This window comes from Podarcis vaucheri (genome assembly GCF_965113315.1).
Source record: "Podarcis vaucheri genome assembly, chromosome: 7".
NCBI lineage: Eukaryota > Metazoa > Chordata > Lepidosauria > Squamata > Lacertidae > Podarcis > Podarcis vaucheri.
Genome location: NC_138765.1, coordinates 76,299,918 through 76,320,731, shown reverse-complemented (window position 1 = coordinate 76,320,731; position 20,814 = coordinate 76,299,918). Strand labels below are relative to the sequence as shown.

Sequence of the window (20,814 nt, the reverse complement as noted above, 5' to 3'; positions counted from 1 at the left end):
TGCTCGGGTCTCACCAAGCAGTTCAAAAATTAAGGAACCTTTGCAGCAATTTCCATTTTTATTACACATACCTCAAACACGCCCCAATTAGCAGGAAAAGTAAGAATTGTATATATGCAGCTCAGAACATGAAGCTTTTTCAGAACAGTACTCAGTAGCTGTGAGAGTTCCCATGACACACCTAAAAGCATTACTGAATTGAAGGAATGAGAAAATTTGCAACAGCCGCTGCCAACTTTATCTATAGATGCAGAGTACAGGCTGTATTGTCTAGTTGCTCACATATCCATTACATTCTTTGCCTGCTGCATGCACATGGTACCAGGTAATTTTCTCCACAAGCACACTACCAAAATGAGTCAGTTAATCTTTTGAGATGCCATGTGTTGCTTTTCTGCAACAAAGAAACATGAAAATGCTCTTTTATACTAGGCCACACTATCTGTCCATCTTGCCCAGTATTGTCCGCTCTGGCTAGCAGCTGCAGCTCTCAGGCAATTTCCAGTTACCTGATCATTTAAAAGTCAAATTAATAAGGGAGCCCAAGATATGTCTCTGTAAAAATCAGGTGCCAGGGCCCAGGTACTCCCCGCCCCACTTCAATAAGGAGTAAAGACATTCCCACTTATTTATCATAAATTAAATTCAGATGGGGGAAGTGAACTCACAACAAACACCATGCAAAACTATCCTTACAATGGTGAACTTGTTATCTCAGCCTAACCTTCATTACAAAGCTATTCTGAGGACAAAAGGTACCTCACCTTGTATACCTTGGAAGAAGATGGGATATTAAGTGGAATTATAAAAATATATAATATTCTCCTTATTGGAACTTGCTTGTTTTATAGTCCCACATACTTTAAACAGAAGTGTCTGTAGGGAGCCAGACATACAGGTGTGAGGCCTAAAACACTCTCCCTTTTGAGGGGAGCTTCTCCCCATTTTCATAGGTGAGTAGGTGGGTCAACCCTGAGATCCAATATTGGGCCATTCTCTTTGTGAGAGACTAACTCCTTTATTAAATATATTCTTGAAGGCTACGTCCTCACAAACCAACATACAAACCAGAGCAGGGCAAGTTATAAAGATATGGCATCCACATTGCCAAGGACAGAAAAAAACTTTTAACAAGCTGATCTGTAACTCAAGTTAAATACAGCATTGAAGAGGAAAGTCTTCAACACTGAACTAAACAACTGGCTACACAGAGCAAGGTGAGGACTTCAGGTGCGGGATCACCATCAAGAAGGCCCCACTTCTTATGCACAACTGACCTTAAGGGTAGGTACCGAAGGTCCCCTGACTCAGGTCGGCAGCGGGGAGTATCCAGTCGGCAGGTCTAACTAGGCCCACCAGACTTCCTCATTTGGTCCATGAGGTGTCAGGTGTGCACCAGTTAAAGCTATAGTTCAGTGGAAAAGGGAGGGGCAATTGATTGGTGGTATATGCAAAACTCCATATAATAATAACAATGATTTATTATGTACACCCCACCCATCTGCAGGCCGTCCTTCAAATCACCCCCAAAACTAGCCCACTTCTTTCTCCAAACCCCCATAGCTTCTATTAAGGTGCGTATGAAAACAAGAACCAAGTTTCATAACAAATACAGACGGGAACCTTCTGTCCCAAATATTTAACAAGTCAAGAGGACACTGTCCCATAAGGATGGGAGAGCAAAGCTTCACCCTCTGGGTCCCTAAAAATATACAGGTGCCAAAATGCTCCTGGCAAAATACCCCCCTCCTCCCCAAAAAACCCCAACCGTGTGTATGTTCACAGGAGTACCAAGACGAGACTCCCCCAAATATGTGTGTGTGTGTGTGTGTGGAGGTGGAGGTCAGAGTTAAATAATAATAATAACAATAACAATAATAATAGTTTTTATTTATACCCCGCCCTCCCCAGCCAAGGCCGGGCTCAGGGCGGCTAACAAGCAATAACAAAAACAAGTTGAATGAATACAACTTAAAAACAAGATTAAAATACAACATTAAAATATTGAAACATTAAAATATTAAAACATTAGCCCAAATGCATAGGGGAGGGGAGGAAATCGTCTAGACTAGACTCCCCCAAATATATGGGAAGGGAAAGGGGGGCAAAGCTAGATGCCCACAAATGTTTGTCTGTGGGAGGTGGGGTGGAAGGGTCAAGTTAGATTCCCCCCAGACGCCTATGTGGGGGGAGGTCAATGCAAGTGACGTCAAGGCGAGATTCCACCCGGCCCCTCACCTCCCGACCCCCCAAGCAGGAGGCGCCACCGCCTGAGCCTTCCATGCTCGCTGAGGGACAACGGGGGACCCTCCTCCAGCTCTTCAGGGGCTCTACCTTCGGAGAAGAGGAATGGGGGGAAAGACGGGAGACAGCCCCGCCAAGCCCCGCCCACCCGCGCCCCTTTCCCGGCCTCACCTGAGCGAGCGGACCCAACAGCCGTTGGCAACAGCCGACTCCAACCGGCTCCCTTTCGTACCCCCCGCCCTGAGGCGGCGCCCTGCCCCGCTCCCTCCCGCTCCTCTCTGGGATTTGTAGTCCCGCTGGGGCCCTACGGCCCGCCTGCGCCGCTGGAGCCTCCTGCTCCTCGGAAACTACACCTCCCATCAGCCACCGCGCTTCCGTGCCTCACCTCGTCCAGGTAAACGCGCTTCGCCTGCCCCACTTCCCCTCTTTTTACCGCGGCGCCTCTTGGGAACTGTAGTTTTCAGGCGAGAAGGAGACGCTGCCGTTGAATGCAGGCCTGGACTACAACGACCAGAAATCCTTCCGGGTAGAGAGGCCATCTTGAGCGTTGCTAGGACACGGAGACGCCCCTGGAAGAGGTGGCGATAGTATTTGGAGGAGGAGGGATCAGGTGAGAGAGAAAGATTATTTCGAGGATGGGGGAATAGGTGTTAATTTTTAGGGGTGGTGGTCCACGAAGATCCCTATGCACATACGTTCCATAGGTACAATATAGAAAAAGCTATTCTTACATTAAAAATAATAGTACTAAATTATGTTGACATATATAATCATTATTTTTATGTTTTCAATATTTCATGCTAAGCAGTTAAGCAGAAACAATAGCACTGTATTCTTATCATTATTATTAACGATAATATCCACTATGCAATTATGCAAACATAAACTGAGTAATTTTTTCCACATTACGGCACAATACTCATTCAGTTGAATCGTAGAAGATTGTTCCCTTTCCTTAACTCAGGCAGAAGGGAAATGAAACACAGTTTTAATTCACCTTTAAGCACACTGGAAAAAAAAGAGAGAGAAGAGGTGGGGGAACCAAGCTGAAAAGTATTTGAAAATCTCAGATTGGTCCATTCACATATCTGCAAACTTCTGTCTAAACAAACTAACATGCAAGCAATCTGTGTAATACTAGTGCAGTGATAAATTTTGCATTTATTGCTCCACCCACTGTTGACTCTAGCCCTGCCCACTGCTGTCAAGTGGCCCCTGGAAGATTGCCCAGGGTGGGAATGTGGCCCTTGGTGTGAAAAATGTTCCCCACAAAGTTTTACTCAGAGTACACCAATTGAAATTAATGAACCTAATTTAGTCGTGGCCACGAATTTCAGTGGGTCTACTCCAGAGTAGCACGAGTGTTGAATACATCGCATAACACACAATCAATACCCATCCCCCATCAGCTGGTTAGCAAATAGAATTCCACTCCCGGCTGGCTTTGCAGCTAAAGCTCCCTCTTTGGTTTTGCACCGCTCAAAGACATCTCAACATGAAACCCTGATTCTTATTATATCCAGGAAGGGGTGGAGAGAAGCCACAACAGCGTTTTGATGTCACCAAAGAATCAAAGGCTGCTGCTTTGATTCGATAGATACCTTTGATTTTTGTAGGGTGGGGTGTAAGGAAGGGAAAAGGTGAAGAGTCTTAAAGCCAGCGGAGAGAATAGGGAATCCCCTTCCTTCCTGTAGCTTGGTCCAACAAAACACAACTTCTCCTGAAGACAAAAGGGTTTAACAGGCAGCTCTTTGCACTGTTATTACTGAAGCTCGCTGTTTTCAGCACTGATTTTCATTTTTTAGGGGGGAAAAGAGAGATGTTCTTAAAGGGCCAGTTGGCAGGTGACAACATTTCTATATGGATGCCCTTTTAAGAATAATTATAATAGTTATAATAAAGTGACAAAGAAATAACAATTCTTCATCACCCATAAAAGGTGGCTCTGTAAAGTATAATGGAAGCCCCTTATTTTTAGAATCTGATAACCATGGCTACTAAACAGCTCCTCCAAAATGTCAACCCTCTTTTGAAGACAAGGGGACAGAGGCCAAGGTATGGCATGACCAAAAAGTTTGAAAGGTCTGGACTGCCACCTTCTGAGAGGGCGTGCAATTTGGAGCCACCAGCTGGTTCAATAGGAGGTAAAGTTGCCACACCTCTTGGTTTCAGCCTCCATCCTCAGGGTCTCCAGTGAGAAATAAGGGAGCAACCTGCTTGTTAGTGGGTCAAGTATTTGGAGACTAGTTCTGTCCCTGTGTTCATCAGGCTGCACCCCTGAACCATAAAGTACTGTAAAGCCATGTTCTCCCTCCTGACTCACCATCTTGCCATACGTACACTACTAGGATGTGTTCCTACCACACAGGCCTCACCTGCTCACTTCTGAGCTTCAGGAGACATGACAACTAATTGGCCATTGAGCCAATGGTAGGATTCTGTGAGCACCTCAGCAACATTGCCTAGACCATGGGCCAGCAAACTAAGGCCTATGGGCTGGATCAGGCCCAATTGCCTTCTAAATCCGGCCTGTGGATGGTCCAGGAATCTCCGCGTGGATTGCCAGCGCGTGGATCGCCAGTGTGCATGCGTTCTTCTCCTCTCCCTCACACGGCAGTGGTGCCTCCTCCTCCCTCCCTCCTCCTGGTTTCTCCCCACCCTGCCTAGAGGAGAAAGGGGGCTGGGCTTTGTTGGTGCCAGCCCGTCTCCGGAGCCCTTTCGCGCTCCGCTCACAAGACACAGGAGCTGAGCGCCCCTCTCAAGCAGTCACTAATGTTGTGGTGTACAACGTTAAGAAGACAGTTACAGGTAGGTAGCAATGTTGGTCTGCCATAGTCAAAATAAAAAAATTCCTTCCAGTAGCACCTTAAAGACCAACTAAGTTAGTTCTTGGTATGAGCTTTCGTGTGCATGCACACTTCTTCAGATACACTGAAACAGAAGTTGATGATCATCTCAGCTATCTGCCAATCTCCCATTCCCACCACCCTTCTGAGTAATACCCCTCCCCACCTCACTATATAGAAGGATCTGGCAACTTCTGTTTCAGTGTATCTGAAGAAGTGTGCATGCACACGAAAGCTCATACCAAGAACTAAGTTAGTTGGTCTTTAAGGTGCTACTGGAAGGAATTTTTTTTGTTAAGAAGACAATTACTTAGCCTTTTGGCTAATATCAAGTCTAGTGAAGAAGATAATTTGCACAGCATAATGATAAAATAATGGTAATAACTGTACCCCTGCCCCCCATTTAGCAAGCCATAGATTATTTAATGGCTGAATGGTTGGGTAAAGAGGAATGTTTTCACCTGCCACCTAAATCCATGTAATGATGCTCCCAGGAGAGCCTCTCTGGGGAGGGCATTCCACAGATGGGGAGCCACCACCAAAAAGGCCTGCTCTCATGTTGTCACCCTCTGAACTTCTCATGGAGAGTGGGAAACACAGAGAAGAACCTTGGATGATAAGCACAGGATGCGGGTAAGTTTGTATATGGGGAGGCCTGAGGTCCTGAGCTGTGTAAGACTTAATAGGTCAGCACCAGCAGTTTGAATTGGGCCCGGGAACTAATTGGCAGCCAGTGCAGTTGGGCTGGTATCAGCGTCATATGCTCAAACTCTTGTTCCGGTGAGCAACCTGGCTGTCAAATTTTGCACCAGCTGAAGTTTCTGAACTGTTTCCAGAGTCAGCCCCACATATAATGCATTGAAATCCATTGACCAGCTTCTATGCACACTCGCAGACTCTTCTTTACCCTGCACCCAGCAACCAAGAGGCAGTATCAGAGTTGAAGGACATGTTGCAGGCAGGCAAAAATGACTAAGGTGGGACTTAGGGCCAGTGAGGGATGTGGTCAGAGGATTCTCCAGTTTTGAGGGCAGAAAGGCTAGGTTGTGAGTGGGGGAAGCACTCGCAAGCACCTTTGCAAACATCAGCCAGAACCATGGAGCACGGGAGCTGGTTTGTTTCTTGTTTAGCAATCAGCTCGAAAATTGTTTGCTTGTTTTTTTGTTACATCTCTGTAAATGAAATGACTTGAGACCTACTTTTACTGAGATAGAGAGAGAAAAATAATTAAAAATAAAAATTGGAGGGGCCCAGTCGGTTTCCTCTCCCTTGTCCCAGCTTATCCACTCTGTTAAGGCTGCTCAACTTTCATGCCTACTTGGTAATCCAGCCAGACATTTGGAGAAAGCCGTTAAAATCTTGGAAGAACACACACAGTGACATTTTTACAAATATTTTAATAGACTAGGTTATTGGTCTTGTGCACTACTGAGCAAAATTTTAATTATCTGTGTAATGAGGCTAGGACAGATTTAAGTGCTTCCCTGCCTGTCTTTTCGAAAACGGTAGTCGTTTGTTCCCACATTAACAAGCAGCGAAGGACTTCACTTCTGCTCCGATCATGGAGTCATTTCAATAGGATTCAGATTATGGCTCTTCCTTCCCAGAGAGTACTTCCTGCAAAGTAGGAAAGGGCAAATCTGTTCGTTTTGGTGTCTCACTTTGCCAGTCTAAATATGAGTCTTCCCCATTTCTACATCAATTTGCAAGTTCCCTTTTTTTTAAAGTCCTCATGAAAATTCATCAGCATTTTAGTGTGAATTTTTCCTAATATACACCTTAGTATGTAATTTCCCCTAATGTGTACATTCACGCAAAGTGATTTTTCCTAATGGGATGCATTTTCATATGTTGCTTTCATTAATATAAGTATTTTTATGAACACTTTACCCTGGTGTGTACATTTTTGTACCCATTGCTTGTCTGGAGAGAAGCGTGAATTTTGAGGGATGACTGTGCTTCAGTTTGCGTATTGTTTTGGAAAGTGTGAATTAGGTTGTTTCATCTTAAACTGCACACGGAGTCAAATTTTTCATTCAGCACTACCCAAAAACAAACATGATCTCCCTTAACTGTCAGAGGTAGTACAGGCCATTACCATTCTGTGCACGTTCAAAGCACCCACGGCTGTGCATGTGTGCATTGTCATGAACCCAGAAGTATAATAATAATAATAATAATAATAATAATAATAATAATAATAAATTATTTATACCTCGCCCGTCTGGCTGGGCTTCCCTTGCCATTCTCGGAGGCTTCCAAAAAAATATTAAAATACTGTAATACATCATAGTTACATAGTTATTGAATTACTACACTATGTAGTAAGTGATTTCATTAAAACCCACAGATGCTTTAAAGATCATTAGGGTCTTGACTGCCTTTCATATCCAGGTGAAAAAGATGGTGCCTAATACTTAAATACACAGAATCCAATGCAGTAGTCTTTGTCCACCTAAACATGTACACTAATTCATACATCCAACATTGGTCCCACTGGACAAAATGATGTAGGGAAAGTTGGCATTTAGAGGTGAATATCTCACTTAAATTACAGGCAGAGTAATTTCTCAGTGGAAAAACTTAGAAGTTCATTTTTTATTTCAACACATCAAAGAAAAAGGCATAAAAAGGGGGCGTAACTGTGCAGAGCAAGCTTATACACGCTCCACCATTGTGGGGTTGCAATGACCTGGAATGCAACCCCCCTGCAAATTGGGGGTTGCTTGTATATCTCTGAATATTAGTCACTGGGAATGGCAGGTGGGGAGAATGCTCTTGCTCTCAGGACCTGCTTGTGAGCTTCCCATAAACATCTGGTTGACATTATGAAACAGGTTTCGATGGGCCTTTGGTTTGATCCAGAGAGCCCTTCCTATGTTCTTGTTTCCTTATGAGGTGGACCACACTAGGAAGTAGTCTTCCAAAACTTGGTTGCAGTGGAATTAAAATGTGAATTTCTGGCAAATGACCATTTGAACTTCTTTGTACGGAAGGTACGAAAGAATGATGGCATCGGGAAGGAAGAACAATTACTGTGCTTTCACAGTAACTCTTGAGGGATCTGATGATGAAGAGAAGGAGAAAAGAACAGATACTGAGAGCATGCAGGAGGCTTTTGAGAAGTTCAGAAGACGGCGGCAGGTAAGGGTGAACAGTGTTGTGGCTTCCACAAAGGCATTGAGATCAGTTGTCGGAACGTTGCTGGCTTTCTGCTAGGCATCAGAAAGCAACAAATGCTCACCCGTTAATGTTTGATATTAGCAGACGAGGTCAAAACAGTGTAACCTTCCTACCTGGTTACAGTGATCTGTGCCTCATTCCTTTCTCAATTATTGTAATGCGCTATATGTGTGTTGCCTCTAAAGACCATTCAGAAACTTCAGTCGCTTCTGAATGCTGCAGCCACACTTCTTACAGAGGTGAGATTATAGGGCTCATACGTCTCTTCTCCCTCATCACCACCTTTGTAGCAGCTGCAATGATGGCTTGGTTATTTCTGATCGCAATTCAAAGTGCTGGTTTCGAAAGCCCTAAGTGAAGGCAGTGATGTGGGTTTTCTGGAAAACAATCATATGCAAATTAGAGTAAAAGATTGTCTCATGCATTTTATGCCCAACTGATCACTGCGCTCTGCAGGAGAGGGCCTCCTGCAGATACCAGCTTGTCAAGACTTTCATTCCATACAATGTAGGGATTAGGTCTTCAGCATGCTGGCAACTGCCCTATAGAATGCTCTCATGTTATATATTAGAGAGATACTGGCCCTTTTGTCGTTTCAGAAGCTCTATTAGAAGACCTTCCTCTTGTGACAAATCTTTTGGGGAGAGATCTTTATCCCAATTTTCATCTGCTGTGCAATTGTTTTTATGTATAAAATTCGTTCTTTAATGTTTTAATTGCATTGTCTTATCATTTATGTGTTTGCTACCCTGGGATCCTTTTGGAGGAACGGTGTGTTAAGATTTTATGCATAAATGAATAACATCATTCTAGTTACAGGTAGGTAGCCGTGTTGGTCTGCCATAGTCGAAACAAACAAAAAATAAAATCCTTCCAGTAGCACCTTAGAGACCAACTAAGTTTGTTATTGGTATGAGCTTTCGTGTGCATCCACACTTCTTCAGATACACTGAAACAGAAGTCACCAGACCCTTATATATAGTGAGAGGGTGGGGAGGGGTATTACTCAGAAGGGTGATGGGAATGGGTGATTGGCTAATAGGTGTGGTAAACCTGTTGACGACTATTAACGACTGCAATTGGTCTTACAGGAAAAAGCAAGGGGTGGGATGGCTAAAAATAGCTATATCATGTATAATGAGATAAGAATCCAATGTCTCTATTCAGACCAAATTGCAACTTATTGTTGCTGTTTAGTTGTTTAGTCGTGTCCGACTCTTCGTGACCCCATGGACCAGAGCACGCTAGGCACTCCTGTCTTCCACTGCCTCCCGCAGTTTAGTCAAACTCATGCTGGTAGCTTCAAGAACACTATCCAACCATTTCGTCCTCTGTCGTCCCCTTCTCCTTGCACCCTCCATCTTTCCCAACATCAGGGTCTTTTCCAGGGAGTCTTCTCTTCTCATGAGGTGGCCAAAGTATTGGAGCCTCAGCTTCAGGATCTGTCCTTCCATTGAGCACTCAGGGCTGATTTCCTTCAGAATGGATAGGTTTGATCTTTTTGCAGTCCATGGGACTCTCAAGAGTCTCCTCCAGCACCATAATTCAATAATGCAATAATGCAACTTATTACCAAACTTAAAACCATGTAGAGACCATATTATTATTATTATTATTATTATTATTATTATTATTATTATTATTCCTGTGTTTTATCTGTTGGAACTCAGTGTGGGGCCTTTTGGCTTTGGACATTATTAGAGACGTACAGTGGTACCTTGGTTTACAAACGTAATCAGTTCCAGAAGACTGTTCGACTTTTGAAATGTTTGAAAACTGAGGTTCAAAGGGCGGTCTGAAAATTTAATTGAGAAACACTCAGCGGAAGCTGTTCAACTTCTGAGGCGCGTTTGAAAACGGTAGCATTTACTTCCTGGTTTTTGGTGTTCAAAAACCGAAACGTTTGACTTCCGAGACATTTGAAAACTGAGGTACCACTGTATATTGTTTTTAAGTAGGCTTTATCAAATTATTGGTTTTATTATTTATTAAATTAGTTTTTATTAAAATGCTTTTCAAGTGCTGTAGACAGCACGGCAGTTGATACATAAAATGGTGGAGTTCTTCTTTATCTATGGGCTGGTTTGCTGGATCAGATGTTACATTTTACTTAGATCTAAGCCCTGTCCAATTCAGGTAGGTGCTGGAGGTGTAAAACTGTAAATACCTCTCTGAGACACAGGATTTGAGCATGTCCAGTGATATTTCATTTTCATCAGAAGTTGTCATCCGTATCAATTTTGTATTGGCAAGATCCTTGAAATTTTCAGATGTTTGTGTAGTTTTAAATCGTATTTCTCACATGGAGATTAATGGTGGGACAAGAAGAACGGATGCTGTGGGCCCTACTGATCACTAAGAGACTTATTATTTGAGCCTGAAAGGATAAATATCTGCTATTTCTTTTGCAATGGTTTGATGACATTAACACTCTTGTTACAATTGAGCATGTTTTATATAAACACCCCAACTCTTGGATACATAATTGGACATTTAGATGGTATATATTGATCTATATGTGTAAACTAAGATGGATGTGTTGATGTTTAAATGTATTGTCAATGTAAGCTGAGGGTTATTTTTCCTCCCCCCATTTTTAAAAATAAAACTAGTGCAATAAAAATCAATGATATTAGTTTTAAAAATGCATAGCAGGAAGCAAGAGAGTGCCCTCCTTCCCTGCTCACCTGGTGTGCCCACCCTGCCTCCAACACTTCTGACTTGCTCATATTGGGTGGGTGTCAGCATTTGAGCAGGACCGCAGGAACAGCCTTGCAGGAAGAGGCGTCTCTGACCCAGTGGAGGCTGGTCCATTAAGGTGGATAATACTACCAACAAAACACTAAAATACAATAACCTATTAAACATTAAAAGCTTCCCTAAACAGGGCTGCCTTTAGATGTCTTCTAAAAGTCTGGTAGTTGTTGTTCTCTTTGACATCTGGTGGGAGGGTGTTCCACAGGGCGGGTGCCACTACCAAGAAGGCCCTCTGCCTGGTTCCCTGTAACTTGGCTTCTCGCAGCAAGGGAACTGCCAGAAGGCCCTCGGCGCTGGACCTCAGTGTGGTGTGGCGTCTGTGGTGGGTGCCATGGAGAGGGATTCCTGAAATATACTGTTACATGCCACCCCACCCTCCAAGCAGTGAGAGGCGCAAGGGATCTCAAGCGCATCACCCAGGGTTTGGTTTCCTTGAAATGCAAGTTAGCAGAAGGTGTGGTGTCTTTAGGGCCTATGACTTTATTTCCACATACAGTGGACGCTCAGGTAGTGAACGTGATCCATGAGGGAAGCATGTTCACAACCCACAGCACCGCGTCTGTGCACGTGCGGTTGTGATTCAGCGCTTCTGCGCATGCGCAAGTGCCGAAACCCAGAAGTAACCCATTCCGGTACTTCTGGGTTTGGCGTGGTGCGCAACCCGAAATTGCGCAACCCAAAGCATCTGTAAGCTGAGGTATACAAGCTGAGCATTGGGGGGAGGGGTTCTCAGTCTTAATACCTCAACAGATCCAGCACGGAGCAAAAAACATTGCTCTCTGCAGTTTCTAGCATTTACGGTAGCTTTTCATCTCTCTCTCTCTCTCTCTCTCTCTCTCTCTCACACACACACACACACACGACCACCAACTCTGGATATTGTTCTTTTCCCTACCTAGGATTGCATGGCCTCTAGCCGGGTGAGCACAATGGGGTGAAATGTTTCCCCTCCCCTTTCTTTGCCACTTCCTTGACAAAAGGACTGGTTTGGCAGGCTTCCTCTTACATATTCTGCCCCCAGAGGTATAGGTTGAAGGTTTGGAAGGGAACCCAGGGTTCCATCCAGACAGATTGGCGTCCCCCCCCCCAAATCATAACACTACATATTTTGAAAGTGCATAGAAATCGATTCACTGACAACTCTTCTGGAGACCCTGGCCCCGTTTCTCAGCTTACAAAGTTTTAGACAGCCATAAACTTCCAGGAACAAAAGCATCCCTTGATGCAAAGCATCCGTTAGAAGAAGAAGAAGAAGAAAATCTAAACAGGTTTATCTTAAGCCCCAAATGGTGTTGTGCAACCGGACACAGATTGAAAAGATGGATATGGAAATAACCAGTTTAGTCCACTGAGAGAGACATTGCTGCCAGTGTTTACGATATTCCGTTACCTGGTGCGAACATCCACTGCATTTTAAGGATCCAGACAAGCTGGCTCTCCCCATTCATATTTAAGGAAAGAAAGTTTAATTCTTCTTTGATGCCTCCCAAGAGGTGAAGCTGTTGTCTTGATGCTGAAAACTCATCTCGGCACATAGTAATTCTAGGCATTATTAAAATTAATGATTGTTTTTCCTCCTTATAGATTTGTGCACCCGCTTGCAGATTAAAGCTCTGTGCACAAATTGTATTGGGTTTTCGTTTTACCTATAGATTTAATTGTGTGTCTTGGTAACAGCCCGAATTGCTAATTAAGTCTGATGAAGATTATTCCTATATTAGTTTTTCCTTTGTGGCATTTGGTTTTAATTTTTGCTTAAAAGCAATTTTAACTGTTTCGGCCATGCCCCGCATTTGATGGCTTCAGTTGCAACCCGTAGCTGCATAGTGGATTAGGAAGGTAAAGTGGGGCAGTGCAGTGCAAACTAAGACACTATTGATGGGATGGGATGGGTTTTGAGGAGAGATCTGGCAGTGGAAAGCGGGATATAATCAGTAGAAGGGGAAGATCTACAGCAAGTTGCAGAGACCTTTCAGGGACAGCAGATAGATGGCTAATCCAGCAAATTTTTAAAGGCTCAGTTTCAAAAGCTCAAACTTTTAAAGGCCTTATAGCATTGAACTGCAGCATTAGAAGGGAACTTGGTGGTCATGTAGTCTAACCCTGCCCCCATAGTACATGAAATATACTTGGAGTCGAGTGTGGATTTCATTCTCTTTATTCAGCTCATAGTGGTGAGGAATGCAAGTTCCCCCGAAATGTCTGCTTTATATACATTATTTACACAATGGGAGCCACGTGGTTGGCTAATTCTGGGATTCTCCTGTAGGCCAATCAGGTTGTGGCTTCACTTCCACCTGGAGTTGGATTGGGTGGCTCCTGTGGACCAATCAGATTACTGCATTCTGGATCCTATTGTTCTAGGACCAATCAGACTATTTCATTCTGAATCCTATTGTTCTAGAACCAATCAGACTGCTGAAATTTGGATCCTCTTCAACTCAGTACATAACAGTGCAAAAGCAAACAAACCCCAAACCCTGTTGCGTCAGCATCCAGATAGCTGGTCACCCAGCCTTAGCTTAGAAACAGGAAGGCAGCAAGGGTGTGGCACGTCCTTGCATTTCTCCAGCCTTGGCTCAGCTGGAAGTAAACACTGGAGCGTAGAGGTTTAGAGAGATGCAGTGGAAGCTGGCTGCGGTATGTGCCTATCCCCTCGCTGTGGCCATATAAGAGCCTGTCGGCAGGAAGGGAAGGGCAACTCAGCAGCGAGACAGGCGGGGAATGTAACTGGGGAGGCAGGCCCAAGGAAACCGCAGAAGGTTGTCTCCAACTAAGTTCTGTTCAGAGTAAGGTAAAGGTAAAGGGACCCCTGACCATTAGGTCCAGTCGTGGCCGACTCTGGGGTTGCGGCGCTCATCTCGCTTTATTGGCTGAGGGAGCCGGTGTACAGCTTCCAGGTCATGTGGCCAGCATGACTAAGCCACTTCTGGCGAACCAGAGCAGCGCATGGAAACGCTGTTTACCTTCCCGCCGGAGTGGTACCTATTTATCTGCTTGCACTTTGACATGCTTTCGAACTGCTAGGTTGGCAGGAGCAGGGACTGAGAAACGGGAGCTCACCCCATCGCGGGGATTCGAACCGCAGACCTTCTGATCGGCAAGTTCTAGGCTCTGTGGTTTAACCCACAGCGCCACCCGCGTCCCTTCCTGTTCAGAGTAGATCCACTGAAATGACTTGAACACACAATTCCTAGTAGCTCCCTATGGCTAGACTGATGCACGCCTTCTTCATTCAAGCCTCCTAAATGTTAGCACGTGAGTAAGGAACCTCAGGCCCTGGGAACAAATGTGGCCCTATGGACCTCTCTACCTGGCCCTTGGCATTCTCCCCAGGCCACACTCCTTCCCCTCTGCTCTGCTTCCTTGAGTGCTTTTGTCTGGCTGGGAAGTGTCTGTGAAATGTGACAGCACCTATTAATTTGCCTGGAAAAGCCCCACCCTCATGCTGAAAGAACACAGGGAGCCACTTTATACCAAGGCAGGCTTGGGCAGTGTTCACACTCGCAGAGTTTCCATTTCTGGGTTTTTAACCCGTGTCCGCACGACATTCTCCCAAATGCTTATGTAGCCTGTGCGTTGCTTTAAAATACTGCTGTTGGATGCTTTGTTTCTCAAACCAGCTTCACACCAGTTGGAGTCCTCCAGCTATTCCTATTTTGTCTCCTGCCAAGGTGCAAACACTCTTGCATAAGAGTAAAGACATGGCTGCCCTGTGCATACACAAACAGAAATGAATCTGACACTAATGAAGTCCTGTGGATGTGAACAGCTGGGGAGAAAGCTGTTAACGCACTGGAACAAGCCCATATGACTTCACTGCACTCTAAATCGGAAATGTGAGCACCCTTTAGCTGTCCCTATCTAGCCCAGTATTGCTTCCTGTGCCTGACAGCAGTACTTTAGGCTCTCAGGCAGAAATAGGGACTCCATCATCCGCTTCCTGGTCCTTTTGAAGATGCCGTGAATCAAACTCGGGCCCTTCTGTATGCAATGCATGTGCTTTACCACTGAGCAGCTGTCCCTCCCTAAAGGGACGGCGTACTGAGATGCGGCATTCAACATACATCTTCTAAAGTCACCCTGCGTGGCACATAAACAACAGCTGATTTTACAACGGTTGGTAGAAAGAAGGGGGGGGCTCTCTGCGTTTGTAGGGGGAAACAATTGAGATCGAAGCAATTATCCGAGGGGGCCTAAGTTAGCTGAGCTTGATATATAGCCATTGTAAAAATCCTCACCGCAGTGGGGTTAATTATTTCTGGGCTGTGGTTAATTTGCCAGAAAACTACGGTGCCTTTTGTAAGGTGGTAACGGTGGGGAGCCTGGTGCTTTCTGCGAAAGGGGGGCACAGTTGGGTTGCCTTTCTCGTTTCATTAAGTAGAGACCAAAGTGCCGTGTCAGGAGGCCGTTTGCAGGGAAACCAGAGAGATTACACTAATATCACGGTCCCACCTAAAGGCCTAAATGGATTTAGGATGCCCAGCAGAAGCCGGTTACCTCCCACTGAGCACATTTTCTTATCTCTGATCCATGCCTTGTACTCTTAAGGCGGGCACACAGCATCGCCCACCGATAGGGAAAGCGGCCCCGTTTAACTACATCTCTCAGCGTGAAATCCAGGCTGTTGGAAAACAGCTTGTGATCTCTTTTTTTGTTGTTGCCGTAGCACAGTCTTGTTCAGTTACTTCAGTTTTCTTACATTTTCTTGTTTCCCAACTACTCCTGTACCATCCTCGCCAACATTGCACCGGAAGCTGCCGTCTGCTGAGCCCAGACCATTGGTCCATTTAGCTCAGGACTGTCTACACTGAGTGGCAACGGCTCTCCAGGGTTTCAGACAGGGGTCTCTCCTAGCCCTAACCTGGCGATGCCAGGGATTCAACCTGGGCCTTCTGCACACAAAGCAGTCCTAATAAGAATACACCCCCTTGGGTCCCCAGATGTTGCTGGACTACAACTCCCATGATCCCTGAACCTTGGCTAAGGTGACTGGGGAAGATGGGAGTTGCAGTCAGACACATTGCGTTTTTTTGCACCTTTTGATCTCAACTTCTGACTTGGATCACCCAGTTTGAAGGGAGGTTATATAGGAACATAGGAAGCTGCCTTACACTGAGTCAGACCATGGATCCTTGTTCAGCACCTAGTTTTCCTAGAGCAGAGGAAGGGGAAACTGTGGCCCTCCAGATGATAATAGACTACCACCTCCATCCCCCATAATGGCTGTTCATGCTGCCTTGGGCTGATAGGAACATAGGATACTACCTTAGATGGTCCCTCTGGCTCAGTACACTGGTTGTGGCTCTCCAGGGTTTCAGGCAGGGGATCTGCCCCAGCCCTAACCAGAGATGATGGGGAATGAACCTATGGCCTTCTGCATGCAAAGCAGATGCTCTACCACTGAGCTGTGGCCCTCCTCTTAAGACACAGGGACATAGGGAGTCTCCAGCAGCTTTTCCTGAAGAACCTGAGGCCTTCTGCATGCCAATCAGGTGCTCCAACATCAAGCCGGGTCTGCTTCCCTTGCTCTTTTGTCCTTCCCAGATGTGGTCCAGCAGAAGCCTCCTCCTCCTCCTTTCATCTGGGCCTCGTCCTCAGCTTGGCATCGTGACTCGGCTCCCACTCCCGTGGAGAAGATGAAATGTCAAGCCGAGGAAATATTGGCGGAATGAGGACCTTGTATACAATTTGTCTCGCTGCAAGAATATGCCTCATAAAGTTGAAATATGTGGACAGCCAGGCTGACAGTAAAAACTGAAGGCTCGTTACATTGCTTTTTGCTGTTGAATTCTCAATTACCAAAGCTGACAAGGCAGAAAGATATCAAGGAAGGAGATTTGGAAGGGGGGGGCTATTTTATTTTTTTTGCCACAAAGGCAACTAAAATAATAATTTTTGTTATGTGCAATACTGGTGGGCGGGCTTAGATTTGCATCTGCCTTCATCTATCCTTTAACAAATGTTGCCTACAAAAATACTTAGGCTAGAAGAAATCACAGACTCTTAACTTTGCAAATAAGTGAATGTTTTATTCACGGATTTTCCAGAAGTTACAGTAAGCAAGTCTCCATTGGCAGTAAAATGAAGATGAAAAAGGTTTAAATGACTTAAAAGGAAAAGAACTTGGTTTCCTTACAAAAAGGACCACGCAATCTCTGGGTTAGCAAAGGTGCAGGGTTTAAAATCTCCATTTTGGAGAGATTCAGTTCACTTGGGTTTTTGTTTTGTTTTTTGCTACTGGGAGCCATTGACCACATGTCTCCTTGCTCTGGGAAGCATAGGAAAAAAAGGAGAATAGCAGGAAACTAAAATGTTGCAGGAAGTCTGCAAAGCTCCACCCCCATGGGCAATTCAGGGTTCATGCACACAGGCGTGAGTCAGTAGCTGTATATTACAACATTTTGTAGTTTCAATATTTCTTCGTTCAAGATTGATTTCAGCAATTTCTAAGTGCTTAATTACAAATGTCTCTAGGCGGTGTGCAAAGAAACTCAGTGCAGTTAGTTAAAACCAGGAAACCAGAATTCATTTGAAATGCCTGCAGGAATAAAGAAGTCTTCTGTAGGTCCTGGAAGGTCAACAGGAAGAGGGTCTGTCTGACCTCAACTGGGAGTTCCATAAAACCGGGCTCACAACACTGAACACACAGCTCCTGGTGAATATGAGCTGTGCATCCAAGCCAGAGTGACTTCAATGATTGGGCAAGGATTTAAAGGTTCAGGCGGTAGCTGAGGTCTCCTTGACCTAACAACTTAAGGGCCTTGCAAATTATTACAATAACCTTGACCCTGACCTGGTAGCATATGGGTACACAGTGCAAGCTTTTGAGCACCAGCTACCAATAGTCTGTCCCCATCAACACTGTATTCACAGTACAGTGGCACCTCAGGTTACAGACGCTTCAGGTTACAGACTCCACTAACCCAGAAATAGTACCTCGGGTTAAGAACTTTGCTTCAGGATGAGAACAGAAATCATGCAGCAGCGGCGTGACGGCAGTGGGAGGCCCCATTAGCTAAAGCGGTGCTTCAGATTAAGAACAGTTTCAGGTTAAGAATGGACCTCCAGAACGAATTAAGTCCTTAACCCGAGGTACCACTGTATTTTGCAGCAGCTGGAGCCTCCAAACCAGGCCCAAAGGGGAGTTCAACATAGAGCGTGTTGCAAATCTTGAGGTTACCAATGCATGGCTCACTATGGTCAGACTTACCAGGACTGCTATAGGCATACCAGCCACAGCTGGTAAAAGGCACTCCTAGCCACTAAGGCTACCTGGGCCTCCAGCAACAAAGATGGATGCAGGAACACCCACCCGCCCACCAATTTGAACAGACAGGTTGGACCTGCTGACGCCCAAGATCCTGTCCAACTCTAAAGTTCTGTAACCATACTTTGAGTAGACTGTTGCCTATGAATAAGTGATGTCTGTTAATGTCAATGGGTCTGATCTGTGTAGAACACAGTTGAACACAACCCAATGATTCTCATTTCCTCCCTTTCTCTCAACCTTTTTGGTGGCCCAAACCCACAAGAATTCTCCTTAAGTTCTCCTCTGATGCTTACAGACTCCCCACCACTTTCTGCTGCTCCCATCAGATGCCTAACATACTTCCAAGTTGAGTCTCCATCAACACCTGCCCATGTGCAGTACTCATTTTTCCAGAAGAGGCTGAGCTAAGCTTGGCTTAGTCTGCACACAGCACTAGGAACTGATAAGACACCATGGTTGGCGATAAGAGAAACAGAAGGAGAGAGAGAGAGAGAGAGAGAGAGAGAGAAGGGCTCCCAGGAGACAAGAAGCTGATTGAAGCTTCTCGGAGGGAAATGGCTTGTTTATCGCAAACATCATGGATCATTAGCAAAAGTGGCAAGGAAGGTTTTGAAGAAAAAACAAACCTTGATTATTTATTGAGTACCGACGACGAGCTCCGCATCTTGCGAAGGCAGAAGGGAGAAGCCAACTTCATTTCTCTTGCAATTAAGAAGTGCATAATGCTTCTGAAGGAAGAAAGGCATTTGGAATTTTGCATGCAAATTTGCATGGAATAAATAATCAAATGCGTGCGCGTGTGCGTGCGTGCAGGGGGTGGGAAAATGCCTTTGCATAAACACACACACGATTTGCCTGCTTGGCGTGCAGTTCCTGTTTCTTTTTCCCAGAGAAGGTTTGGAGCTGGAGGACTCCGTAGGTTGACAAACTGCCCCGTTGTGGTTTAACACTAGAACTCGCGGAAATCCTGGGAAGCTCAATGTTGGAAGATTCAGGACAGAGAAAAGGAAAGACTTCTTCACGCAGCGCATAGTTAACTTAAGGAACTCGCTCCCACGGGGGTCAAGCTCCCAGGAACTTGCAGGGAAAAACTGACAATGATGATACTTTAAACAGAGGAAGAAAGAGAAATTTCCTTGTTAGAAGGAATCCTTTTATAATCCGCTCCTTGACATCGGAATCCCTGCTAAGAACATAAGAACCAAAGAATATGCTCCAGCACCCTGTTCTCACAGTGGCCAACCAGATTCTGCAATGGGAAGCCCATAAGCAGGACCTGAGTGCAACAGCTCTTTCCTGACTTCCAGTTCCAAGATACTGGCATTCAGAAGCATTTACTGCCTTTGGCAGTGGAGAACATAGCCATCATGGCTAGTAGCCATTGCTTGCAGGGATCAATCAATGGGAGCTTTCCCCTCCATCATAAATTTTAGCTCATTTATGTGTGACAGTGAGTGGAGGCTTCTTTCATCAGGATCAAGGCAGGGGAATGTTTACCGTTCCCTTCTCTGCGTGCTGCAACCTCCGTGGAAATCTCCACCTATGTTTAAGATGGAAGGTACAAAAATGCCTGACATGGCTGCAAGCTGTTCTGCGCTAGGTCCTGAGACCCCGGAGGGCTGCTGCCTGTCAGAGAAGACACCACTGGTCTAGACGAACTCAGCCTAAGGCAGCTTCCTGTGTTCACAGCCACAAAATACTTAGTTACCCTAATAATCCCAAGTAGCCTAATAAATTTGCAGAAGGGTGGGAGGGTGGGAGTAGATGACGCTGCTGTCACTGCAGGCAATTCCTCTCCCTTTGTCTCATTAACTGAACGGATGATTGTCAGCACCTGGGCGAGCCTTCCTTCCGAAAGAGATCCGTGTGTCAGAAACCGTTTGCGGGCAGATCCTGACTCTGGAGATGAAGTTATAAATTAAGCTTTTATGAAGGCATAGAAAAGCATCCTGATGTCCTTTTTATAGCTACATATCTGAGTAATGGCAGTAAATTAGCTGACATGCACCCAAGGACATCTTACCCTTGTGCCACCATTGATTGCTTGGTTCTATAAATCCCCCCCCCCCAGCATCTCGTTGGAGCAGAATTTATCGTGCTGAGGCCCTTAATATGTTTATGATGAGCCTAGATTAGGATGCTGTGATTTTCTGTCACTCAGGCAAAAATCTGGGAAATGGAGGCAAAGCTTGCCACTGCACGCACATACATATCTCCAATGTTTTCTCCACCGCTGCAACAGGAGCACTATTGGGCTGCATGAAATGTGCTGGTTTTAGTGTATAAAGCCCTTGAACAACCTGGGACCAGGATACCTGCAAGATTGTCTCACCCCTTATATGCCCAACCAATCACTATGCTCTGCAGGTGAGGGGCTCCTGCAGATACCTTTGTTCTGCACAATGTAGGTATCACATCCCAGTGTTGTGGTACCTACTCTTTGGAATTCCTTCCCCTTGAGTATTAGGCAGGCACCACCTCTGTTGGGTTTCCAACACCTGCTGAAGACAC

General features: G+C 45.2%; 2 protein-coding genes across 7 annotated transcripts in view; one reads left to right on the top strand and one right to left on the bottom strand.

Annotated features, from left to right (window-relative positions):
- The window catches only part of LOC309536382 (uncharacterized protein C1orf159), a 38,350-nt gene extending 35,694 nt beyond the window's left edge, over positions 1-2,656 (bottom strand). For 3 of the 5 annotated variants that reach the window (XM_082230574.1, XM_082230576.1, XM_082230575.1), the window contains exon 1: positions 2,416-2,620. In XM_082230574.1, the coding sequence (XP_082086700.1) occupies positions 2,416-2,604 (189 nt within the window). In that variant the 5' untranslated portion in view covers positions 2,605-2,620. The other 2 variants (XM_082230577.1, XM_082230579.1) reach the window with 2 other exon arrangements.
- A 78-nt stretch (positions 2,657-2,734) lies between these two features.
- Positions 2,735-20,814, top strand: part of TTLL10 (tubulin tyrosine ligase like 10) — a 229,529-nt gene continuing 211,449 nt past the window's right edge. For both annotated transcript variants that reach the window (XM_082229878.1, XM_082229876.1), the window contains exons 1-2: positions 2,735-2,854; positions 8,087-8,234. In XM_082229878.1, coding sequence (XP_082086004.1) covers positions 8,158-8,234 — 77 coding nt within the window. In that variant the 5' untranslated portion in view covers positions 2,735-2,854; positions 8,087-8,157. The remainder of the gene's footprint in view (positions 2,855-8,086; positions 8,235-20,814) is intronic.